This window comes from Oncorhynchus mykiss, chromosome 13 (genome assembly GCF_013265735.2).
Source record: "Oncorhynchus mykiss isolate Arlee chromosome 13, USDA_OmykA_1.1, whole genome shotgun sequence".
Lineage (NCBI taxonomy): Eukaryota > Metazoa > Chordata > Actinopteri > Salmoniformes > Salmonidae > Oncorhynchus > Oncorhynchus mykiss.
The window spans coordinates 18,586,949-18,608,375 of NC_048577.1; the positions used below are offsets into that span (position 1 = coordinate 18,586,949).

Consider the following 21,427-nt stretch of genomic DNA (forward strand, 5'->3'; position numbering starts at 1 on the left):
ACAGTGCAACAGGAAACACAAACTCTGGACGGATTACAGAGGGCACAGACGCAGTAAAGTATTAGGTCGTTTCCAAGGATCTAGCATCGTCTCACTGGCCTGGCACAGCAGTACTGTAGAAACACCCTGTAGGTATTGTCAATGTGAGTGTGCTGTGTAAACACCACCCACAGAGACTATATGTTTCTCACCAACAAAACAAATCTGGACTAAGTTATACTGCACCCCTGTGGAGCTGAGCTGAGCTTCCCGGCAGTACACGGAGTGTGTCTGAATGCCTGCTAAGGGTTGTAGTGGGACTTTGATGTGCAGACAGGGCCCGTTTAACACACACACATTCTGCCAGGACCCTTGTCTGGGTCCAGAGTGACGATTCACCATCCATAATAACGCCAAGTCCCTCACTGTCCATTGACAGTGGAGAAGAAGTCCAGAGGAAAGATGTGTCTCAAACAGGAAACTCTGATGGAGACGTTTTATTATGGAAAACCGATTCCACCGCCAGCTGTTGTTTAGCCACTCAGAGTACAGGAATGTGTAACAAGAGACAGTTTTGGTACTGAGTATTGAAAATAAAATAAAAAGTATCACGATAATTTGACAAATCGGAGAATGACTCATGTGAAGAGAGACTGAAGTCAGTGACATCTATGAGCTGAGTAAGACATTAGGGGGCAAAAGGGTAAGGCCAACAGGATGTACTTCCAAGCGGGCCAATCTGGTTGAAAAGACGTCACTGTAACCAGTTTACAACCAGAATCCCAGCGTTGTTTTGCATGCTGGGTTGCCTTTAGCATGACTGCCCTTTCGAATGGTTCCTTACATGTCACAGGGCTCCAAGTTCCAGTACGTTACCACAGTGCACCTGAAGTCTGCTGCTGATCTATGCTGTGACCTGGGTTCAAAGTTTTGATTGGATCAGAATAACTCCGTAACACCTCTGATAGGGGTGATATCATTGGCTTGTAAAAATTCCACAGCACTTCATACAAAGACTAAAATAACAGCAAGTAGGTGAAATAATTAAGTCACCTTCAAACATACACAACATGTTATTTTCCCTTCTGAAAACTTCCCTGGAGCTGTTTTTATTTATGTTATGTTATTTTAATTTATGATACCATTATAAACTGTGGGTTAGAGAGAGACAGAAAGAGACAGAGAGAGACAGAGAGAGACAGAGAGAGAGGGACAGAAAGAGACCGAGAGATTGTGTGTGTGTGAGGGAGACAGACAGACAGACAAACACAGACACACAGGCAGACAGACAGAGAGAGAGAGCGAGAGAGAGGGACAGACAGAGAGAGAGAGCGAGAGAGAGGGACAGACAGAGAGAGAGAGCGAGAGAAAGAGAAAGGTGGGGATACTATTGTGGTAAAAGTCCCTCTATTAAAATGTTTAAAACCCACAAACTTGGGCCGTGGCAGGGCTATGTGCTGTTGTAGCTCACGCCAGAATAAATGTTTAGGCACAGTGTTACTGAAAAAACATCCATACAGGAAAAATACCCCCCCCCCCCATGTAGCTTCTGGACACCAAGGAAGGTATTTCACCACCAAAACACACACCGAAACATGCTGCAAGCGTGCACACGCGCAAACGGATTCACGCACACACACAAACGGATTCACGCACACACACAAACGGATTCACGCACACACACAAACGGATTCACGCACACACACAAACGGATTCACGCACATACACAAACGGATTCACGCACACACAAGGCGTACACACACTCACACAATCATGTACTGAACATACACAAGCGCAACCTATCTAAATGCCATCACATAACGTACATAGGAAAACTAAGGGAAAAGAAGAGGCTTTTAGGGGAATACTATGCAGCAATCGTCTCCACAGCTGCGAGTGCAGATGCTGTATAATTACAGAGAGCCCTCACCGCTGATGAGGAACATGAGTAGGTGGTGATCGCTTACAGACAGGGAAACCTCTTCTGAGGTACAAAACAAATTAACAAACCTTAATTGATATTTTACGACTTTCCCTCCTCCCAAAACCTCCCCTTAAATCCACAAATCCCGGCAAAACCTCCCCTTTCATCATCAGAACAGTCTCAGCTGTCGTCTCCTTTACTGCCCACTGGTGGCGAGGTAGCTGAATTACAGCGCACTGTACCGCACAGGGCAGCAGCCAACCAGCACACTGACCAGACAGTCAGCGTCCTCCTCGTGTTCTTGTCATTGTGTTCAAGACACCTCTGTATAGATAACCATACGGTTATGTTGTGACTGAAAGGTCAAAAAGGGTAGTGTGTACAAGGCTGATGTTCCTTCCTATATGGCCTTGGCTGGCAGAGAGCCATAGAAACAGAAGCTGCCATAGGGAGGGAGCGGTAAGATGAAACAGCGGCATGCCCTGTGATGTCGAGATCTGTATCTGTCTGGACTCTGTCCTCCAGCCAGTATCAGCTCCCATCCACACGCCAGTCAGTGCACGAACCCCCTGGGAAGACTATCCTAGATCATTCACCTTGTGTCTACTCTACTTCACCCTGACAACAGGTAGGTACAGTAACACCTTGTGTCTACTCTACTTCACCCTGACAACAGGTAGGTACAGTAACAACTTGTGTCTACTCTACTTCACCCTGACAACAGGTAGGTACAGTAACAACTTGTGTCTACTCTACTTCACCCTGACAACAGGTAGGTACAGTAACACCTTGTGTCTACTCTACTTCACCTTGACAACAGGTAGGTACAGTAACACCTTTGCTCTTCCGCAACATTTCACTCTGTATCTTTTAACACAAACACTTTGCTGTCGTGGATCCTGGCACAATATACACGGAGTGTATGAAACATGAGGAACACCTTCCACAGGGGATGCTGGCCCATGTTGACTCCAATGCTTCCCACAGTTGTGTCAAGTTGGCTGGATGTCCTTTGGGCGGTGGGCCATTCGTGATACACACCCAGCGGCGATGCAGTGCTCGACACAAACCGGTGCGCCTGGCAGCTACGACCGTACATAGACACTTAAATATTCAGTTTGCCCATTCAACCTCTGAATGGCACACATACACAATCCGTGTCTCAATCGTCTCAGGGCTTAAAAATCCTTCTTTAACCCGTCTCCTCCCCTTCATCTACACTGATTGAAGTGGTTTTAACAAGTGACATCAATAAGGGGTCATAGCTTTCACCTGGATTCACCTGGTCAGTCTATGTCATGGAAAAAGCAGGTGTTCCTAATATTTTGTACACTCAGTGCATTATTCCTGTTTACATTGTGGGAATTCTTCCTTTTTCTCAGGACGCAGGCCTCCATAAAAAAAATATATTTTTACAGCGCCTGGTTGGGAAACGGAACAGCAGAGACCGAGAATCAAACGGCAACAGTATTAAGCCAAAACCATAACAGAGGAGAAAAATAAGACGCCGGACTAGATCAAAAGGACTTGGTTGTTCATCCGAGCGTAGGCGGTCGGAGAGACACAACACAGAGAGCGCTCCTCAACCTTTAACAAAACGAGGCTAAAAAGAGCTCATTTGTGAGGGCAAACTGCTTTTGAAGCTCGCTGTACGATTGCAGGGAGGGAGCCGTGAAGACGATGCCTTTTATCAAACCCTCCACTCCATGTGTTTGTCTTGTGGATTTCACACATGGGACAATAGATCAAATGGAGTGGACAGAAACAGGATGTCCTCTTTTGAAGCATGTCAAAAAGCCTTATCTTGGAAACAAAGTCGGATAAGCGATACTCATCCGCCGCGGGTTTCAAATAATCATATGATTAAAGCCTTTGACCTGCTCTTTGAGTCTTTGATTGGGATTGGTTGCGAGTCTCTGCGAAGACTTGAGGGTTTTACACGATAGCCATTGGTCACATGATGGCGGTAACTCAGATGAGTAATCTTCACAGGTGATGTCAGACACTTGTGGCAAAGGGCTGGAACAGAAGACGGGACTCACACGACCACAATGTTCCAGGATTACAGCACGGAAATATCAGATGGATTTCATTTTCATGCAATATCTAATACTTCATGGAAGCCCCCCAAAATGTACGATGGGACCAACTTCAAATCAAACGTAATAAGTAGGCTACAACTTGGCAATGACACTCCCCTGACTTGAATTGACAATTAGACAAATTCCATTTAAAAATGTGCTAAGTAAGGTGTCTTTACAGACGAATAAACAATTCCACCATCCCCACCAATTCCACCGTAAAACATGTGTGCGCCGCATTTTCAACAGCCTAAAGAGGCGTGCGTTCCCATCGCCGAGAGACTGTGAACAAGCCTGGCGTCTGGAGTCCCCCCCCCCCATCACATCCTCCACATTTTCACTTATGGAACGACGCCCTTCAAAAGCTCACCAAAGACTTTGAGACGCTAATGAAGCATTACCTAATTCAAACATGAAGCCTCCCTCTCTTTTCCTAGCTCCGTCTCACCGTTTCTCTGCATCGGCTGTGATGAATGACTTCTAATGAGTCCCTGCTGTGTGGTTCAACTGGCTGCTTCTTCCAAAAGCACCCCCCTCCCATCTCTCTCACACCCACTCTTTCTCTCCATGGATGAAATCATTGGAAAATGACCCGTCTCTAGGCTGCCTTGCTTCAATGCCATTGCACAGTGTATTTCTAAGCCCATGCTTAACACCGAGTTCGATTTGACTGTGTAACATTTTACCCAACCCCAACCCTCTACAGGTAGCTTGAGCCTCCCCTCAGCCACCCTGTCACACTCGTACGAACCTATCCTATTCACTAATCACAACCTGAGCGAGAACACATGCCCCGTATATTCCATATGTGTGGCATGTTAAAAAGTAACCGTGGTGAATATTCTCTCTATTAAAAAGGGAGAGTAGATGAAGGTCTCTGCTCTTTAGCCCTGCCGAAATGGGAACCACCTGCTGGACTGAGGTGGTGGGTAAGTCTAAGCCCTTCCACTCGTTATATGGGGTGACCCACTTTACCTCCAGACGAGTGGCGAAGAAGAGGCGGTACTTTAAATAAATTTACTCCACCGAGACCCCGGCGGGTTCCAAACCGTTGGATGTGGCTTCCAAACCCGGAGTGGTTAGCGATTAAGTAAACAGAGTGGGAGATTTGTTCTCGCTGTCACTCACGTTAGCCAACGAGGCCCGGCTGAGCCAAGCGAGAGCCGAGCCAGGGACAAAGTAGCATTAAATTGCAGGGAATCCTTTGCCCTCCACCAAAAGGGAAAGTGCCAGCTGAAATTGCAACCTCACCACATGGCAAATGCACTTTCCCTTCCCCATGGGGCAATCTGCGATGAAGCCCTCCTGGGGGATATTACAGAGCGATATTAAGACGTTAAGGCCAGTTTGGCGTTAAATCGAACACATACCACTGTGGTGAGGTAACGCTCCTTGAAAAGTAATAGCGGTGACACGGGTATGTGAACGAAGGTACGGTATTCATAGTTAACCCCTTGGCTTCTGAGGAGGAGCTAGTGAGGTCGGTGCTGTCAAGGCACCTGAAGAGAAGTTCTGGGTCAAACGCAGGGAGGTCGATCGATGCTGGAATTCAGTCGAACCCACACTATGGCAAACACACACAACGGTGAAAAGGCAAGCTTTAAGTGAAGAAGAAGTGACAAAAGATTGTTTTATCTCAGTGTAAGAACAATGTCATTTTTTAAAACACATTTAGAGTTTGATTGAAGTCCCTCCTTGACCTTGATAGGCAACAGGACACAACCATCTGATTGATGTGTGTTGCGCAGTCTAACAAGAAGCCATTTTAAAACCTTAACGCCAGCTAAGACCATTTAATGTCATCTAAGACACTCTAAAAAGAGGCAGATTACTCAAAGACACGGTAATGAGAACGACTTGAACCAAACGTTTCCAAGCATTGTCTCATTCTAAAACAACCAACTAGTTAAGATGGGGGGGGGGGGTGAGCCTGCTGGTGAAATCATAGTTTACTTTCCTTACATGGAGTTTTTACTGCTAATTACTGCTTATTTTTACTGCTTATTACTGCTTATTAGTTTGTGGTTTTCCAAGGGATTAAATACACAATTGATAGTTTGCGAATGAGCGTGTCACTGCCAGGCAATCTGGATGTGGTTGTTGTGAGTGGAGGACCGAGGAGCCTCTCCCACTGACTCTCTGGGCCCAGCACAGGGCTCTGAGCTAGGGGACATCTGGAGGTGATCTGGGGCCCCGCTGAGAAACAGACGTGGTGCAGATGAGCTGGAGCTGGGCGACACCTCGGTCTCTGACGCCCTGCCCTGGGCTGCTGCTGTGGGGTGGTGAGTTGTCTCCATCAGAGAGAAACAGTGTGTGTGTGTGTGTGTGTGTGTGTGTGTGTTGAGTGCGCCCGCCTGCGTGTGTGTCAGACCAACGTGTTGGACCAGAGAGCTTCTTCCTCAGTCTCCACTTTCACCCACGCCAAAAGTAGGGACGGGTGGTCGGCTGCAACTGGTTGATGAGTAACTCGATGAGTAACTCTTTATACTGGAGTATGAGACGGAGAGGCAGCCAGCTAATCTTCACATCCCCTGGAAATCATTCAAAGACGATCATCAAACACACTCATCCCTTTAAGACCAATAACATCCCCACAGTGAGGACAGTTGTCAGCTAGCAGTCTTTTTAATTGCTGACAAAAGTGTCAGGAGGAAAGTTGGCACTTGTAATGGTTTATTCGAGGATGCTGTGGATGTGTTACTGCAAAGGCTGTGCTTAATGGGCGATATACGCATATATATATGCTATTCCAAGCACAATTAGCCGTGGAAAGGCTTTGCCTCTCCCTTTAAAAGCAGACTCAGGGTCATTCGATCCCTTAGCCAATGAGAACAGATGATCAACAAAATGGGAAAAGAAAGAAAGAAGTACATGAACAAGGGCTTTTTATTCCGCCTCTTCTTTCAAAGCTGTTTCCTCTCTGGTGGTGAAGCGAGCTAAACAAGGCCACATTTTAAATCGAGCTAATTGTGTTAAAAGGGTAAATGATCATTAAAGTTCAATTAGGGTTAACCGCATTGCAATGCATTCCCATTCCTCAGTGTGTTTTGAAAACAGCTCGCTTTTAATCTGTCATCTCGTTCATATTCCGCTGCAAATGATTGTTAATTACACTTCTTTATACACATATGCCTCTATCGCGCATGTTTGTGAATGTGCCAGAACCTGCGATATACATTTACATTGCCCTTGTTGTACTGACATTATTGGTGCAAAAGAGAGAGAGAAAAAAGACTGGGTTGGGAAAAAAAAAAGGACTTTCCTAAATAATTCTATTTACTTTCCGTACAGTTGTCCTAACATGACAAAGAATGTGTGAAGAGGTGTAAAATGTCCCTCTCCGGGTCGTGCTTCGCCCCCTCTCCGTCACATAGTTTGCACACCCATAGATCACTCCTCTTTTCCGGCGTCTGGGAATTCCTGCCAGTTGCCTTTTAATGTGGGTCTCATTTCTGCTGCTAGTGTGTGTGTGTGTGTGTGTGTGTGTGTGTGTGTGTGTGTGTCTGTGTGTTGCTAACGACTGTCACGAGTGGAGCGCCACATTCGTTCCAGATGTACAGCAGCTAATCAAAGCCAAGATCCTCCGAGCAAGACAGCGGCCTGGACCGACGGCGGGAATACCTCCTACATGCTTTATGGCATCTATAAAAACAAAACATTTAAAATACAAGAAATCTGAGAATTCTCTCTCGCTCTCTCGCTCACTCCTCTTTCTCGCTCTCAGACAAAAACTACAGCTTTTATCGAGGTCTCTGAGCTGCGACAGTATTTAAATGGTTAACAGTAGACTGCCATTTGCGCAGGGAAAACAAGTTGTTTAGCCTCGACCGCAATACAGATCTACACAGAGATCGTCTGTGTATTCTTGGTCTGCTGTTTCAGAGCCCAAACTGCATATGAATCATGGGACGTGCCTGAGATGAGAGGAACGGCAATTACTGTGTCACCCAAAACACAAACTATTCCAACGTGTATAACACGTGGGAAAGCCCCGACCGATGCCAGGTATGACCCCTTTTTCCCCAGTGTCGCTATATAATACTGTTGAATGTGTGACTGGAGAATCAGCCTACTGGCACTTCTCCAGTTCAGCCACATAAATAAACATTAGACACTCATTTAGGTATGTGGTCTTTCTTCACAAACTACCATTGGCAGAGGAGTCCATGCATTGGGATAACATCTCTTTAAATCACTCGATGGTTGAGGCAGTACTACACTAGCCTGGTCCCAGAACTGTCTGTGCTGTCATGTGGGGTCGCGCCAATGACCACAGGAGTTGGCAAGACGGCACAAACAGATCTGGGACCAAGCTAAGGTGCTACGACACAACCTGAAGAAGTTCCAGAGTTCCAAAGCTTGGACTTCCATGAAAAGGATATGACTTCATCAATCCTGACGGTTGCGTTGAATTGTACTCTTTAATACATGAATGGCAGTTTGCCGCATAGCTCTCTCCTCCAGCTGGACTGTCTTTGTGATTCCATCCTGACCACCTCATGTTTGTCACAAACCCCTTCTGGGAAAAAAAAAAAAAAAAAGATTGGAGAAACCGAACAAACGCCTCACTAGCCATTTGTGAGACAGTGCAAGACAAGCAAATGGAACCTCACACAAGAGGTCATTGGGACGTGAAAATAGGGAAACCATTTGCAAAATCAGGGACATGGCACATGCAAGGCCAGCAAATGGAATGTCAAAGAAGACGAAGCTGTACGAAGAAGTGAAAAAGAGTGAATCAATCTCACAGGGAAAACTTAAGTAGACGTTTGAATGATGAAGCTACCTTCTCCAGAAACCCTTTGAGTTCCCACATACTAATTTGCTAGCGGTCGCAAACAGAAGATCATTCATCACCATGCTGTCGCGGTCGCTTGCCCTTGCCTGAATCCCCTTCAACGCCTCATTGTTACTTTGTCCCCTTCCACTCTGCCATAGTGACACTGTGCCCCAGACAGAGACGGATGCAACTACCATCGCATGGGACAAGGAGATGGCATATGATCGATCGCGTCCAGGTCAGGATTTGTCAAACAGGAGGCCCGTCTAGCATTTTCCCGCCTTGGCTATTTTTTGTCACTCGATCACAGAGCAGTGTCATTATGAATGGGGTGGGCAGTGAATTCACATTCCTACAGCAGCGCTAGTCTGCACAGTAGACATTCCCAGATAATGTAGACATTATCCTGGATAATGACGTGGTTTTAACCAGCTTCTCCCGCTGGATTGGTTGTTCCCAGATCTTGCTCAATTACAACTTGATCACATTCGTCAGATGATCTCTATGAGAAAGAAGCAGGAGGGAAGCGTAACTGCTGTGAGATATTCAGAATACGTCATTTCAAATGTCCTTTCCCCCAAAGGCTATTAAAATGACTGCATATGGAAAGACCTGTGCTGCCCACCACCTTCTCGCCCAGAGTTCTGTCCACAAACCTCTGGCAAGTTCCCAGGCCTTTCAGAAAATATTTTCCATCTGAGTCAGAAGTTTAGAGAGTCACAGTCACCAAGTGGGCATGAACCCGGTTTTAAAAGCTGAGGCAGACCCGAGGTACTGATTTAGGGTCAGCTTACCCTCCCCAAATCCTAACCATAATCAAAAGGAAAGAAAATGTTAAACTGACCTTAGATCAGTGTCCCTACTCTGACCTATAAAACACCAGACTCAGAGGAAGTGACTAAATATGTACATGCTCTGAGACTGTTACAGAAAGGAGGGCTTCCACAGGACACCTTCGGAGAAGAGAGAGATTTGTGGAAAATAACAGTAGTGTGACTCAAGTCAAATTAGGCTATTCTTCAATGAGAGAGGGTACAACACGGCAGCCAGCAGTAGCACTTGACACGTTCAGCGTTCCAAAGCACCATAACACTGAACCTTAGAACTGTCCATGAACCACCAACAGACTTGTTTCAAGGTGTTAGGATTGAAGGTATACAAGGTGTATTTTCTTATATCTAGTACATGAAGAATCCTTTCTCTTTCCAACTATGTGGGGCTGAGTCGTGTCAAACTCCAACCACCAAGTCAGTTGGTCATATCCACCCTCTGTAACTGCTACTCAAAGCTCAGTGACACCAGACAAGAGTTGGGCGTGTCTTCATGCATGACGACGACACCCATTTTCGTGACACAAACACCAGCCCACCCCTCCTTCTTCCTCCCCACGCCCTACTACGGTGTTACCTGACCACCCTACCCTTGGCTTGCAGCTGGAGCAAAGAGGACGGGCGTTAAATCAATCGCCGACTTCGCCCCGGCAACCCGGCTCCGCCTCAACGGCGAGCGCCGCCATTAGCGTACGTTTATTGGTTCGCGGGACTGTTTCTCTGAAGAGTGTGACCAAGAGCTCTGTTCTCCACAGCCAGGGTTGACCACCCCACTGGTGAGGTCACTGGTCCTCCAGCAGTTCTAACAAACGGTCCAGAATCTTCCCGGGTTCCACTATTTATTTGGACCTCATTAGAGTTCCCCGGCCGTGACTCTAATGATGCAGCAGTGGGAACTAACAGACTAATGCTATATCATAGAATCATATTTCCTCTCCCCCCCCAGCATAAAGACCACTTTACAAAGAGCGAGGGTGGTAGTCGGTGCTAACTATTGAGGGCTAGAGATAGCCTGGTCGCAGATCTGTGTGCCATCTTGCCAGGTCCTATATACGGTATGGTCATTGTCATGCCAAACATTTCCCAAAACAACCATAAGAGTTGGCTATACCGCACAAACAGATCTGGGTACCAGGCTAGCCCATAGGCCCATCCTCAACACTGACAATAGACTCCTATTACGATAGAATCCTATTATGATCACTTACTCATACAGAAATGGATACACCAATCTTAGGAAGTGTCAGACGTAACAATCCTGGATGTTTAGGTCACGTGCATTATTCGCTGTTCCAAGGCGTTCTTCCTTCTGGATCTGTCCGTCATCTTCCACCGGCAGATCTTAATCTAAATTAAGTTTTGTTTCTCTCTCTCTCTCTGTTCCGAATGAGCTCACTTCTGTACAAAAATACAGCCCTCTAACAGAAAGACATGGACATCGTGTTGCCTAGCGATGGTGAAATCCACTCAGTGTTATTAGCAAATCAGAAAAAAAGAAAGACAAAAAGAGCCAGGCAGGAGTACCCAGAGGTCCCGGCTGGACATTTGGGGGAGTCGTCGCGGGACCACAGTCTAGTTATTAAAGTGGAGAAGAGGTGGAGGAATGAGAAAGGAAAGAAAATGGAACAAACAGCAGTGGCTGATTCCTCTGAAAGGTTTGTGTGTGTGGGGGGGGGGGGTTGAAGGGGCTCGGTTGAGCGGGAAACTTTGTTGATCAAATAGCATCAAACAGTGTGTGGAAAATAAATGGGCCGATCAAATAGCATCAAACAGTGTATGGAAAATAAATGGGCTGATCAAATAGCATCAAACAGTGTGTGGAAAATAAATGGGCTGATCAAATAGCATCAAACAGTGTGTGGAAAATAAATGGGCCGATCAAATAGCATCAAACAGTGTGTGGAAAATAAATGGGCCGATCAAATAGCATCAAACAGTGTGTGGAAAATAAATGGGCCGATCAAATAGCATCAAACAGTGTGTGGAAAATAAATGGGCCGATCAAATAGCATCAAACAGTGTGTGGAAAATAAATGGGCTGATCAAATAGCATCAAACAGTGTGTGGAAAATAAATGGGCCGATCAAATAGCATCAAACAGTGTGTGGAAAATAAATGGGCCGATCAAATAGCATCAAACAGTGTGTGGAAAATAAATGGGCCGATCAAATAGCATCAAACAGTGTGTGGAAAATAAATGGGCCGATCAAATAGCATCAAACAGTGTGTGGAAAATAAATTAACTCATCCATCCATTTGATCAGCCCATGTCGACTATGTTGGATTTTTAAAAAGGCTTGTAATCGGGAAGAGAGACAAACCCTGGAATGAAAGGGTGTGTGTGTGTGTGTGTGTGTGTGTGTGTGTGTGTGTGTGTATGCACAAACGCTTAACCACACACCCCCATTTCCCTGGTTATTCCAAGCAAAGTGAGGGTGTATTGTGGAAAACTAGTCTCTAAAGCTGGAACCCTCCACAGCCCCGCGAAAATACCCACTTTTACAAGACTGCTTGTCACTCATAATCACAGACCACTGTGACACGGGCTGATGTCATTGTTCCAGACCCGAATCAGAGAAATATCAACACCAATAAAGTCAAACAATGTTGATTCTAGCAGCAAAAAATTATAATTTTGTTGATATAGAACATTTAGTGAGACGCACAGGCACATTTTCTACCACATTGAACTTGGAAAGAAGAAAATATGGTTGATTTCTGCCCACATCGTGTCGGGAAATGTGAATACGCCTGGTGATGATACACATCATAAATAATCTTCACACCCAAAAATGTAAGATTCACTTTTTATTTGTATAGGTATTGCAGAAAATAAAGATCTAAATTATTTATTGTCTTCACAGTTCACACCTGCAAAGCTTGGGGATTGAAATTGTTACTACTTTGCACAACTCTTCCTCACCATTTCATTATGATGTTTTAAGACGGGGCTGGAAGAGAAACCCGAGGGCCTCGGGTTCATTTCTTACACTCATAACAGGTCACCTTCACAGATGACCCTGGCTTCAAGCTCTTTCCCAAAAAGGAGCCGACTGCAACCTCCACTGCACTCAGGTCAGAGGCTAGCTCCGAGCACAGAGCTTAATCTATTTACAGGGAAACACTGCAACAGGACTGAGATCAGGAGAAAAACAGAACCCCTAAAAAGACGGAGAGAGGGAACACTCAAACTGTCAGAGTCTAGGCTTTTTAAATGAAAAACATTTTCTCTGCCTCTCCATAAGCATTATGCTATCCTGTTACTTTTTACGTTGTCGATTTTGTCATTTAATACAAGTAAGAAATGCAGCACCTACAAAGCTGTAGGACGCAATAATACGGGTCAGTTAAGTACAACTCGGCAAGAAAAACATTCCAAACGCTTATTCACACGAAGTATGCAGAAAACATTAATCGAACCTCTGTGTCTCATATAAGGGCATATAAAGCATTAACTGTTCTGTTAGGTGTGTGTGTGTGTTCCCTGAGTGTGTGCGTGCCTGCAGGCCCGCATTCCATCATGCATTTGTGTATATAGCCCTATAGCTTAAAGACCTTTTTAAAACACCAGCCCATTCTTAATTGTACCATCAAATACCGTATGCCCATCAGAACCTGGGTGGTATGATGTCTTCAGGGTGGCATGGCTTGATTTGGTGTGGATCCAAGTCACCCACCAGTTTCTCCAGCCTGCAGCCACAGCTTCCTCTCCCCCAGCACCCGCAAGGCCTGTGGGGCCCTATGCAGACTGTTCAGACCCTAAATCAAGAATGGGAACTCCCAGGACAATAAAAATCAGTATGCCTGGCTGTTTGAAGTCCTTCCCTGGCCTCCCCTGCTCACCACGCTGTGTGATATATCCTATTTTTCCACCTGTCCCACACCTCTTCTGGGACCATGACATCTCGGCCATAACTCACACAGAGGGGAGAGAGAGAAGAAGGAGTGGAGAGAGATGAGGTAGAGAGAGGGGTAGGTAGAGAGAGGGATAGGTGGAGAGAGGGGTAGGTGGAGAGAGGGGTAGGTGGAGAGAGGGGTAGGTGGAGAGAGGGGTAGGTGGAGAGAAGGGTAGGTGGAGAGAAGGGTAGGTGGAGAGAAGGGTAGGTGGAGAGAAGGGTAGGTGGAGAGAGGGGTAGGTGGAGAGAGGGGTAGGTGGAGAGAGAGGAGGGAGAGAGAGGGGTAGGTGGAGAGAGGGGTAGGTGGAGAGAGGGGAGGTGGAGAGAGGGGTAGGTGGAGAGAGGGGTAGGTAGAGAGAGGGGTAGGTAGAGAGAGAGGAGGGAGAGAGAGGGGTAGGTGGAGAGAGAGGAGGGAGAGAGAGGGGTAGGTGGAGAGAGAGGAGGGAGAGAGAGGGGTAGGTGGAGAGAGGAGGGAGAGAGAGGGCTAGGTGGAGAGAGGGTTAGGTGGAGAGAGGGTTAGGTGGAAAGAGGGTTAGGTGGAAAGAGAGGGGTAGGTGGAGAGAGGAGGGAGAGAGGGGGGTAGGTGGAGAGAGAGGAGGGAGAGAGGGGGGTAGGTTGAGAGAAAGGAGGTAGAGAGAGGGGTAGGTGGAGAGAGGAGGGAGAGAGAGGGGTAGGTGGAGAGAGGGGTAGGTGGAGAGAGGAGGGAGAGAGGGGGGTAGGTGGAGAGAGAGGAGGTAGAGAGAGGGGTAGGTGGAGAGAGGGGTAGGTAGGGAGAGGGGTAGGTAGGGAGAGGGGTAGGTAGAGAAAGAGGAGGGAGAGAGAGGGGTAGGTGGAGAGAGAGGGGTAGGTGGAGAAAGGGGTAGGTGGAGAGAGGGGTAGGTGGAGAGAGGGGAGGTGGAGAGAGGTGAGGTGGAGAGAGGGGTAGGTGGAGAGAGGGGTAGGTGGAGAGAGGGGTAGGTAGAGAGAGGGGTAGGTGGAGAGAGAGGAGGGAGAGAGAGGGGTAGGTGGAGAGAGAGGGGTAGGTGGAGAAAGGGGTAGGTGGAGAGAGGGGTAGGTGGAGAGAGGGGAGGTGGAGAGAGGGGTAGGTGGAGAGAGGGGTAGGTGGAGAGAGGGGTAGGTAGAGAGAGGGGTAGGTGGAGAGAGTGGAGGGAGAGAGAGGGGTAGGTGGAGAGAGAGGAGGGAGAGAGAGGGGTAGGTGGAGAGAGGAGGGAGAGAGAGGGCTAGGTGGAGAGAGGGTTAGGTGGAGAGAGGGTTAGGTGGAAAGAGGGTTAGGTGGAAAGAGGGTTAGGTGGAAAGAGAGGGGTAGGTGGAGAGAGGAGGGAGAGAGGGGGGTAGGTGGAGAGAGAGGAGGGAGAGAGGGGGGTAGGTTGAGAGAGGGGTAGGTGGAGAGAGGAGGTAGAGAGAGGGGTAGGTGGAGAGAGGAGGGAGAGAGAGGGGTAGGTGGAGAGAGGGGTAGGTGGAGAGAGGAGGGAGAGAGGGGGGTAGGTGGAGAGAGAGGAGGTAGAGAGAGGGGTAGGTGGAGAGAGGGGTAGGTAGGGAGAGGGGTAGGTAGGGAGAGGGGTAGGTAGAGAGAGAAGAGGTAGAGAGAGGGGTAGGTAGAGAGAGGGGTAGGTGGAGAGAGAGGAGGGAGAGAGAGGGGTAGGGAGAGAGAGAGGAGGGAGAGAGAGGGGTAGGTGGAGAGAGAGGAGGTAGAGAGAGGGGTAGGTGGAGAGAGGGGTAGGTAGGGAGAGGGGTAGGTAGGGAGAGGGGTAGGTAGGGAGAGGGGTAGGTGGAGAGAGAGGAGGGAGAGAGAGGGGTAGGTGGAGAGAGAGGAGGTAGAGAGAGGGGTAGGTGGAGAGGGGGGTAGGTAGGGAGAGGGGTAGGTAGGGAGAGGGGTAGGTGGAGAGAGGGGTAGGTGGAGAGAGAAGAGGTAGAGAGAGGGGTAGGTAGAGAGAGGGGTAGGTAGAGAGATGAGGTAGAGAGAGGGGTAGGTGGAGAGAGAGGAGGGAGAGAGAGGGGTAGGTGGAGAGAGGAGTGAGAGAGAGGGGTAGGTGGAGAGAGGAGGGAGAGAGAGGGGTAGGTGGAGAGAGAGGAGGTAGAGAGAGGGGTAGGTGAGAGAGAGGAGGTAGAGAGGGGTAGGTGGAGAGAGAGGAGAGAGAGAGGGGTAGGTGGAGAGAGAGGAGGTAGAGAGAGGGTAGGTGGAGAGAGAGGAGAGAGAGGGGGGTAGGTGGAGAGAGAGGCGGTAGAGAGAGGGTAGGTGGAGAGAGAGGAGAGAGAGAGGGGTAGGTGGAGAGAGAGGAGAGAGAGGGGTAGGTGGAGAGAGAGGAGGTAGAGAGAGGGTAGGTGGAGAGAGAGGAGAGAGAGGGGGGTAGGTGGAGAGAGAGGCGGTAGAGAGAGGGTAGGTGGAGAGAGAGGAGAGAGAGAGGGGTAGGTGGAGAGAGGAGGTAGAGAGAGGGGTAGGTGGAGAGAGAGGAGAGAGAGAGGGGTAGGTGGAGAGAGAGGCGGTAGAGAGAGGGGTAGGTGGACGGGGCAGAGGAGGTAAAGAGGAGGCAGAGAGTAAGAGGGAAAAGTAGGGAGAGAGAAAGATAGAGAGGAAAGAGAGGGTAAGAGAGGTTAATGCCTCGATCACACCCATAGCGTTATTGCGCAAAAATGGTACGCGGCATCCTCGGGATGTGTGTGCAACAAAAGTTCAACATCCATCTTCTGCTACCATTTCTGCCAAGCCGTCTACGTTCGAGAAATCCAACGTCTGCATCACACAGAACACACTGCAATGCAATGCTGTAAGGCAAACGCAGCGCACAGTTGGAAACTAATGACCTTCTGGTTTACCAAAATGCAACGACACTGTCGGTGGGATCGAGGCGTAAGGGGAGAAAATACAGAGAAGGGAGAGGAGAAGGGCAGAGGTAACGAGGGGAGGAAGAGAGAAAGCGAGGGAAGCCTGAAGGCTCCAGAGCCCTGAGGGCCTATGTGTGAGACTGGGTGAGTTATAGTCAGTTGGTCTCGTGAACTCTGAGCCCCACTGTAAATTCAGATGGGAAGCTGGTGGAGACTGCAAGATGTTTGACTGATCCACTATTGGAGTCCCTCTGTTTATCACCTCTAAGTAATACCCCCGGGGACAGGCATACAGGTGGGCCGGTGCGTGTGACCAGGCTGGCCTTCTAACACTCTCATTTGCCGGGTTTGGTTTCCATTTCAACCAGGCGGACCTGGTTAGAGGTTCGAACATACACAGGGGACTAGGCAGCGTTTGGAGAAGCAGTCGGTCGTGATCGAAAATATGGAAAGAGTGAAAGAGAGAGAGCCGTTATCAAAATCTTTGGACAAAGTGCACTTTAGGGGAATGTGGACTACCTCGCTAAAATATGAAAGCCACTTTGTATCAGGGCTGAAGTTTTCATTTGCCTGCTCCGCTCGCTTGCTGCGGGGGCATCGGGTCCGGACTCTCAGTTCCACTTACAGCCGCCGCGTCGGACGTTTTTCCCGCCCCGAGGTCTCTTGTTATTGGAAACACTGCGACGCCACGCACTTAAAAAAGAAAGCCGAAAAGAGGGGGGAAAAACGCGCTGGTTCGGACTCTGAGGATTAAAAGGGAACCAATGATTCCTCCCTAGCTCAATAAGGTAAGAGGAGAGCAGGCTGAAACAATCAAGCCGTTAGCTACCCTCTCTCTGACTCGGGGAGGATCGCAGGCCAAACGTCTACTGTTTGTTCCCAGCAGCAGAAGGGAAACTCGTTTGTTTCCATCTCAAAAGGTCATTCGATTACGCATCCCTGTGGGATCGGAGTACAGCCTCAGAAAAGGACCATACAAAGTCATCTGACCTAACTTGGAACTGGCCGTCTCAAACAAACACACTATAAATAAATAGAAATATGCATTGAATATTCATCGGTGTCCACCAAAACGGCTGAAGAATATAAACAAAGTGGTGTGATTTTGGGGCTATGGCTTCATCCGCTCCTCTCCGTTATGACTATAGATAGCTAAAACAAGATAACTAAGAAGCTGGTTAACATTATTGGGATATAGCCTACATTTACAATGTCCCAGAGGAAGGGGTCTGGGCTCTTTAGGGAGAGAACATCAATCATGTCATCACATTGTGCTCATGGCGGAGGAAAGAAAAGCACCATTTAGTCCAACGGCCCACTAATTGTCTGGCCCCCGGGGTTGTGGCGTTGTGGTGCGGCCCGGGAACACGCCAAGAACAGCAAGCAGGAACTAATGAACTCAGTGTAACATTCCTCTATCAGACCACTAAGCCCACTCACTCTATACGCTCTACAGTCAATATAGAGTGACACCAAGCATCTTCCTCTGCCTCCTATGGGCTTTGGGTGTCCTCCACACATCACGAGGGCCCTAACCTATTCTGTCCTCAGAAAACATCGCTTTGAATGTAGACAAAAGGTCAAAAGTGGCAAGTGATCGTTTTTTGGGGGGGGGCCTTTAAAAACAAAAAAAAAAGTGCAGTCAAAAAAGATTTTCCTGTGTTTTATATATATTTCCACACTAGGATGGAATAACACTGTGAAAATGATGGTAAAGCCCTTTTAGTGTAAGTGCTGTTTGAAAAGGCAGCCTGAAATGTCTGCCTGTTTGGACTGCCTGGTGACAACACCAGATGGTAAATGAGTTAATACACCAATAAGAAACAGAGTCCCAAACCACTATGCCAATAACAGCAAGTTTTCCGTTTTCCCCTCCCCACTCAGACCACTCCCAGACAGTCCGAGCAAAATTGTTGCTGAAGAAATTGTTCTTCGCTACAAAAGCTATTTTTGTTCATTTTAGATTGAAAACAATCCCAGTATGTTACTTAAATGTTACCCAGAAATGATTTGATATTGAGAAAAAAATGGCTGACATGGACATTTAAAACGAATAATCAGGCGACACTGGAGTCTCTTGTGGTTACAACTAAGAAATGTATAGTTGAGATGTAGAGTGTACAGTTGAGGAAACAATGAGATCTAATGGTCCTGCGAGAGGCGGATGATGACTATCTGGCATCCTACAACCTTTTCTCAAGTGCCTCCATCTGTAGACGAACCGGAGCGATATGCTCAGACCTGCCTTCTGCCCGCCGCCTGCCTCCTATGACAGAGCTATTTACAGCAACACAGACATTACCTCAAAGCGGATCTGATTCCAGGACAGCACTTGACTCTCTCGGCAAACGCATTAAAACAGTGCGTCAGGAAGCTCACATTCCTCCTAACCAGACCATACAGCCTGACACAGTCACAGATCCACCCCCAGCAGAGCGCTTCTCCAAGGACGGCTAGACGTTTTCTGAGAGCTCACCGTGAGGTCACTTTAACCATAGACATACATCGTCTCCGTCCCAAATGACACCCTATTCCCTATACGGCGCACTATTTTTGACCAGGATCTGGGCAAACGTAGTGCACTTTGTAGGTAACCGGGTGCCATTTGGGATGAACACTTCACTTAATTCTGTGACTCTGACCAAGGTGGTTTGGAGCACCAGTAAAGGGTACTGACCCCTGTTCCATGACTGAACTAATAGCGTGTCTGATTGATTTCACACAGTGGTTTGGAGTGGGGTGTGGCTGGTAGAACTATGCATGAACTATATACACCCTCCCCTTGTTAGGGAGAGACACACACATAATATGATAAAGAGCTTGTGTCTTACTCTAGGGCTGAAAGGTGGGGTGGACTTATCTGATTGACGCAGAGTAGGTTGCAGAAGCAATAGTAGATGTACCACACACACACACACACACAGACACACACACACACACACACAGACAGACACACACACACACACAGACAGACACACACACACACCCCTACTTACCATTCTGCTCGTCCAGCTCGTTGCCTATATCCTGACCCATCAGCTTCTGTCGGCTGATGACGGCGGCTAACGCGTCCAACCCAGCATCCTGAACTGTTCAGAGAGAGGGAGAGAGAGAAAGGGGTTAACTCATCCCTGTTCAGCATGATAGAGAGACAGACAAATAGAGAAAGGCTCCATAAGAGAGAGACCTAAACATTATACCAGGGTTCCCCAACTGGTGGTTCGTGGTCCCAAGGGTGATTTTATTTGGCCCTCCAACTTTTCTGAGCAAAGAAATACAAATCCTGCCAAGGTAAGCGTTGATACTATGATGACAACCTGCTAAACTACACATTTGTTTCCTCAAAAGTATATATCTACAGTGTCTGTTTTTTGGCCACTGGCCTACACACAACACCCCTTTTTTTATTATCATTTTTTTTACATTTTATGTTAACAATTTAATTAAAAATGAAAACTGAAATGTCTTGAGTCAAGTATTCAACACCTTTGTTATGGCGAGGCCAAATTAGTTCAGGAGTAAAAATGTGCTTAACTAGTCACATAATACGTTGCTTGGACTCACTCGGTGTGCAATAATAGTGTTTAACATGATTTTTGAATGACTACCTCCTCTCTGTACCCGACACATACAAGTATCTGTAAGCTCCCTCAGTCAAATTTCAAACACAATTTCGAACACAGATTCAACCACAAAGACCAGGGAGGTTTTCCAAAGCCTTGCAAAGAAGGGCACTTTAAAAAATAAAAATAAAATGAATTAAAAAAAAACAGACAATGAATATCCCTTTGAGCATGGTGAAGTTATTAATTACACTTTGGATGGTATATCAATACACCCAGTCACTACAAAGATACAGGTGTCCTTCCTAACTCAGTTGCCGGAGAGGAAGGAAACTGCTCCAGGACTTCACCATGAGGCCAATGGTGACTTTATAACAGTTCCAGAGTTTAATGGCTGTGATGGGAGAACACTGAGGATGATCAATAACATTGTAGTTAATTCATAATGCTGTGAAAAGAAAGAAGCCTGTACAGAATACAAATATTCCAAAACATGTATCCTGTTTGCAACAAGGCACTAAAGTAAAATAAATTAACTTTATGTCCTGAATACAAAGAATTATGTTTGGGGCAAATCAAACAACGCATCATACTCCTCATATTTTCAAGCGTGGTGGCTTCATCATGTAATGGGTATACTTGTCATCAGCATGGACTACAGATTGTTTAAGGATAAAAATAAACGGAATAGAGCTAGGCACAGGCAAAATCCTAGAGGAAAACCTGGTTCAGACGGGGAGAGAAATTCACCTTTCAGCAGGACAATAACCTAAAACACAAGGCCAAATATACACTGGAGTTGCTTATCAAGACATTGAATGTTCCTGAGTGGCCTAGTTACAGTTTTGACTTAAATCTACTTGAAAATCTTTGGCAGGACTTGAAAATGGCAATGATCTACAACCAGCTTGACAAAGCTTGAAGAATAATGTACAATTGTTGTATAATCCAGGTGTGCAAAGCTTATCCAGAAATAATCACAGCTGTAATCGCTGCCAAAAGGTGATTGTAACATGTATCGATGAACACTTACCTAATCAAGATATATTCGTGTTTAATTTCTCTTGCTTCTTTTGCAAATGTTGGACTCTTTTTCCCACTTTGACAGAGTAATATGTGTAGATCATTGACCAAAAAAAAAAAAAGGGCACTTAAATTCATTTTAATCCCACCTCGTTGCACATCAAAATGTGGAAAAGGTCAAGGGGTGTGAATACTTTCTGAAGGCCATGTATATATTTGTATTTGTTGTAGTTGTTGTACATCTGACGGTAAAAACACCAAATCAGCTCTAAGGGATCTTCATTTAGGAAATCTGTTCCAAAGTATTCACACTCATTATAGAGAGAGATACGTGATCGCATACAAATGTAAGCAAGGTTTGAAAATATTATGTTTTAGTGAAATACATCTGTTTGGGCTTCTTTGCGGTCAATTTGCTGTCTACAAATGATTTGTAATTGCGTTCCGTCCCCCTGACCATCCCCTCAAGAAGAAACAAAAATGGTCCCATGGCTGAATCTAGTTGATGATTCCTGCATTATACAGTTC

General features: G+C 46.9%; 1 protein-coding gene across 1 annotated transcript in view; it reads right to left on the minus strand.

Moving 5' to 3' along the window:
- The window catches only part of stx8 (syntaxin 8), a 48,358-nt gene that overhangs the window by 17,449 nt on the left and 9,482 nt on the right, over nucleotides 1-21,427 (minus strand). Inside the window, exon 6 of the mRNA XM_021556986.2 lies at nucleotides 19,310-19,402. Within this exon, the coding sequence (XP_021412661.1) occupies nucleotides 19,310-19,402 (93 nt within the window). The remainder of the gene's footprint in view (nucleotides 1-19,309; nucleotides 19,403-21,427) is intronic.